The sequence below is a fragment of the Myotis lucifugus genome, unplaced genomic scaffold (genome assembly GCF_000147115.1).
Source record: "Myotis lucifugus unplaced genomic scaffold, Myoluc2.0 scaffold_0, whole genome shotgun sequence".
NCBI lineage: Eukaryota > Metazoa > Chordata > Mammalia > Chiroptera > Vespertilionidae > Myotis > Myotis lucifugus.
This window is the reverse complement of record NW_005871048.1, coordinates 40,640,036-40,645,147: the sequence shown is the minus strand read 5'-3', so window position 1 is coordinate 40,645,147 and position 5,112 is coordinate 40,640,036. Positions and strand designations below refer to the sequence as shown.

Sequence of the window (5,112 nt, the reverse complement as noted above, 5' to 3'; positions counted from 1 at the left end):
ACATCCTGCATAGCAGATATTTACATTACGATTCATAACAGTAGCAAAATTACAGTTATGAAGTAGCAACGAAAATAATTTTATGGTTGGGGGTCACCACAACATGAGGAACTGTATTAAAGGGTCGCGGCATTAGGAAGGTTGAGAACCACTGCACTAGATGGTCACATGGATGAAAAAAACCCTATTTATAGCTATAGTCAGAACCTAGTACCTAACACAATTTCACATATGCACATGGAATGTTTTTTAGGATTTTTAATTAAATGCTGAGTTTTCCAGGCACAAAATTATTGAAGGAAGACTGTACCTTATTTTGTTTGGAACCCTACTAAGAGTTGTTCACCATTATGGAAAATCACATCACTGATGGCAACATTTATCACATTCATAGTGATTCACCATATAGGTGAAAACATCTGACTTCTCAGTAAATAGTTCTTTGAATTTAATTGAAATTAGAAAAAAAAAAAAAAGCTCTGAACCAGATGAGGGAAAAGCGCTTTTCTCTTTCCTGTCCAAATATATTTGCTTTCTTTCTTCCTATTGCACTTTATTCACATACTTCATTCATAGACAGCACATCTGTCTCTCTCACTAAAATGAGAACTTAGGGCAAAAATGGTATTTTACAGATCTTAGAATCTTCAGTGCTCACTAAGCAGATGGTAGTTGCTCAACTTAATATTTACTTAGTTGAATTCATGGCAGTAACAATAGTATTTATTCAACAACTATTTATTGAGTCAGTCTGCCCGGCAAAGAAGGCAAAAGGACACTGTCGCTGCTTTCAAGGAACCCATTGCTAAAACAAACCTAGAAATAATTATAAACCAATATGACAGTTTCTAAGATGGAAAAAGCTATAAAGTATAGATCTGCAATGAAAAAAACACTTTAGTCTTCTGGGGAGGTCCTGGAATAATGTCAGAGAAGACAAGTAGTATCTAGTATCAATCATAGTGCCAAGGAATACTCCTAATAAATAGTTGGAAATTGAATAGATGAACATAACTCTGAACAGCAAGAAGGAGTTTGCCAACTCGTCAAATTTAAAGAGGACATTCCAGATCAGCAATTCCTATTCAGATGCTCAGAGGTATAAAGGGTGCAGTTGATCTTGCTGCTGGAGCATAAAGTTGGAGGTTGAGTGGTAAGAGACTAAAGTTGTCCCTGAAGGTGATGCACCAGATCATAAAAAGCCTCTTCCATGAATAGAAGTTAGATTTTATCTTGTAGGCATTAGAAACCATTGATGTAACAATTAAAACTGCTGTATTTTAAATCATACTGTATGCCAAGCAGGTACCTATAATCCTATTACAGAGTTGGTATATTCTCATTTTATAGTTGGGGGACTGAGGCTCAGAGGGATTAACTGTCTAGGTTTTCACAGCTACTAAGTGGAAGAACTAGGATTTAAACTTTGTGGGTTGAATCCAGACCTCCTGCCTGCTTTTTAAACTATATTTTACCACCCCTCAACAGGGAAGAAACTAGATGTTTTTACTTTTATCAACCAGTCTGGCATTGTTACCTCATATCATTCTCAACTCTAGATAATTTAGGGATTTTTATGTACATTTAAATTCTTAAGTAGTTTGGGACTCTTAAGTTTTAGTCTTCTGAAAGCCCAAAATGATATCTTACAATAACTTACCTCTTCCAGGATACTTTTTATTCTGGTACCATCTTCTATCTAGATAGTTCAAAAACTGTCTTGGCTTATTGAAATATATTTTTGGGGGGCGGGGGGGGGGAGGGTCACCATTGAATGTTATGTACCTATCAGCATAATTTAAATACTCTAAAAGAGAAAAATTTGAAGTACTACTCCCCTGTTTTGAAACATTTAGACCTGTCTTAAACATGAAGAAATAATAATTATTTTAAGAAAATCTAGTATTAATCTTGATATTCTATTAATATATAGTTTACTATTTAAATTATTTCTGCCTCATAGTTCTGGTGTGCTTAGTTAGCTTAAAGTACTTCAGATATTATTTAAATAACCCTGTGATCTCCTAATTTTAAAGGTTATTAAAATGTGGTAAGTTCCAGAGATAGAGGAGATAATAGTTGCACAACAATGAGAATGTACTGAATACCACTGAACTGTACAATTAAAATGGTTAAAATGCCATCTTTTATAATTAAGTATATTTTACCACAATAAAAAAAAGTATGGAAGTGCAAAGTGGCCTGAGATCTCTTGTTAAGATATTACCAATCACATATTTTTGAGAGCCTTTATTCCAGATAACTTGAATAAGGTGTGAGGGAACAGTTTATCTCAGTTCCCCTTATCCCATCATCATAGGCTGATCATATTAAATGTTCTTAATACTAAGTTGTTTAAAAAGAAAAAGACTTCTATTTATTTGAGTACAGGGATAAAGAAGGCAGGGTGGTAATGATATTGTGGGCAATTATCCTCAGGATGGATATGGTGAAGATGCCTTTCAGGCTTGGTTGGTATTGACCCCTGGCTTTAGTTTATGGTTCAAACGGGAAACTAAGGAGTTAAGTAAGCTATCCAGATGTCACCTCCACAGGTTGATGTGCATACAGCAGCTCCAACTCATAACTGTGGCTCAGACTTTTAGGTTCCCCATCCACCCCCATTCCAGTATCAGGAGAAATTAAATTTTTAGCCATTAGATTCACACACAAAATTAGAAGAATGTGCTGGTGGATATATAGGAAACATTTATTATATTACTGGTGAGTGTGAATTGCATAACTGTTTTTAGAAAGTAATCTGGCAATAACTTCGAAATTTTTAAGTACACATACTTTTGGCCTAATACTTCCACTGAGTTACCCCTACTTTGTAGGGACATTAGTACAAGAATGTTTTTTGCTGTGTTCTTCATAGTGGCAAAAAAGTAGAAGCAACCCGGAAGCCAATCAACAAACGATTGAACAGATTATTTTCTATCAATTCCAAAGACTGATGTGATCTATTAAAATGTGAGTTAAATCTGTATGCATTGGCTTGTAATGATGGCCTTGCTATATTATTTATTAAAAAAAAATTATAGAGTTAATAGTGTAGTCCAGTGATAGCGAACCTATGACACGTGTGTCAGAGGTGACACGCGAATCATTTTTTTGGTTGATTTTTCTTTGTTAAATGGCATTTAAATATATAAAATATCAAAAATATAAATCTTTGTTTTACTATGGTTGCAAATATCAACAAATTTCTATATGTGACACGGCACCAGAATTAAGTTAGGGTTTTTCAAAATGCTGACACGCCGAGCTCAAAAGGTTCGCCATCACTGGTGTAGTATGTAGTATGATCTTTAAAAAAAACTACAACTATATGTATGTTTGAAATTAGAGAAAGGTGTGAAAATATTTTAAAAGTTTCTAAAGTAAAAAAAGAAAAGAGAAAGGGGAAAGCTCTATAATGAGAGAAATTATAGAGATTACTTTGGGGTGGGTTGAGGACAGAATGAGTACAAAGAGAAACCCTTGATACAGATAATCATCTATATATATATATCTTAATCTGGGCATTGGGTTACACGGGGTGTGTTCCCTTTTTTAAAAGTTCCCCCTAGTCTGCTTTATGATACAGGTTTATATACAATATTATACCAATCCAAAGTTTTATTAAACATATGCACAGCAATACCAATGGAATGCCATTATTTTTTATATATCTCAATATATAAAGTGGGCAGAAACAGGACAATCTCATTCTAAAATGTAACGTACATATAAACATACAAAATGAAGACTGGAATAAAAACACTACAATATTATTAATAGATATTATGTTCCGATGACCCCTTTTTGTTTAGATACGGACAGTTTTGGGGGGTTGGGTTGTTTGGGAAGTCTGTAGAAGGTGGTGAGCAAAGCTGGATTACAGGATATTAAACAGAAAATAAGGGTGAATAAGGAGAGAGGAAAAGGTTACTGGTAAAAGAAAAGAAAATAATGCTAGTGAGAGATGTAGTAAAGTCTTTTTTAACCCCTACTAGGAAGGTACTCCTAGGAAGGCACTAATTTCAGCTGTCAAACCATCACGGAGTAGTAGAGCCAAATGAAAAATCTTCTCCTTCAGCAGACTCAATTTGTTTTTTACAAGTAATTCATGCTTTATACTTAAGTCTTGTTTTTTTTTTAAGCATTTACTTTTAATGAAACTTTCATTGATATAGTAGTTTCAATTGATTATAACAGATGCAACTTGTATAAGAAACCTGTATTCTCCTCCTAATCTTTTGGTTAATTTGCTAAGATCTTCTTGTCCCATGGTTGCCACATGAGGCAAATAATACCTCCCCAATGAGAGAATCAAATAAGAATATATATGAAAATACTTTAATAAAATTAAACACTATCAATTGTAAATTTCAGTGTTTTTCTTGTTTTTCCTTCAGCCCAAAACCCTTAGTTGTGAAAAGTGGTTATTTCAGATGGAATTTATATCACGTAGTAAGACTTCAAAACTTGAACTTTATTTTAGGAAATAATGCATTTTGAAAATCAAGTTCTGCAGATGTAAATGCAACATTTAGTGTTTATTGAGGTGTGAGTTGTGATTGCAATACATTTTTAATATTTTAGACTATTAGTATTTGGTTTTGTATATCACATTGAAACGTAAACATTTTTATTTCTTCTCAGTACTGTTGAGCTGTCAGGGGAATTAGCCGTTTTTGTTTTTTTTCCTGTTTCAGTCAAACATTTTGCACCATGTTAACTTAAAGTGACTAATAACCAAATTTAGATCTCTTCAGGTGTTTCGCGGCGCGGGGAGGGGGGGGAGGGTGAATAAGATTTGCATATAGATCATCAATCTGACGGAAACCGGGGTTGAGAAAGTTAGAAGAAAATGCGGGGGTTAGGGCAAAGAGATTATAAGAACGAAAATAAATCTAAATCTTCACCAAGAGGAATAGTATAGACCGCTAATAACACAGAGGATACCGGATGAGCAACATGTAAGAACTGAACAGGAAACGAGTAACGAATAGTCTAGTTAAGTAGCTTATCAGATGCTCTTAATGATAATATCACTGCCTATCATACTCCCACACATGGAAATCTGTTCACTATCATTGGACGAGCTGGCTCATCTTGATAGATATA

General features: G+C 34.2%; 1 protein-coding gene across 1 annotated transcript in view; it reads left to right on the top strand.

The window, feature by feature from the left end:
• The first annotated feature begins 1,004 nt into the window (after positions 1 to 1,004).
• TNPO1 (transportin 1) overlaps positions 1,005 to 5,112 on the top strand; it is a 58,373-nt gene continuing 54,265 nt past the window's right edge. Inside the window, exons 1-2 of the mRNA XM_014451814.2 lie at positions 1,005 to 1,099; positions 4,401 to 4,455. Of these exons, the coding sequence (XP_014307300.2) occupies positions 1,005 to 1,099; positions 4,401 to 4,455 (150 nt within the window). The remainder of the gene's footprint in view (positions 1,100 to 4,400; positions 4,456 to 5,112) is intronic.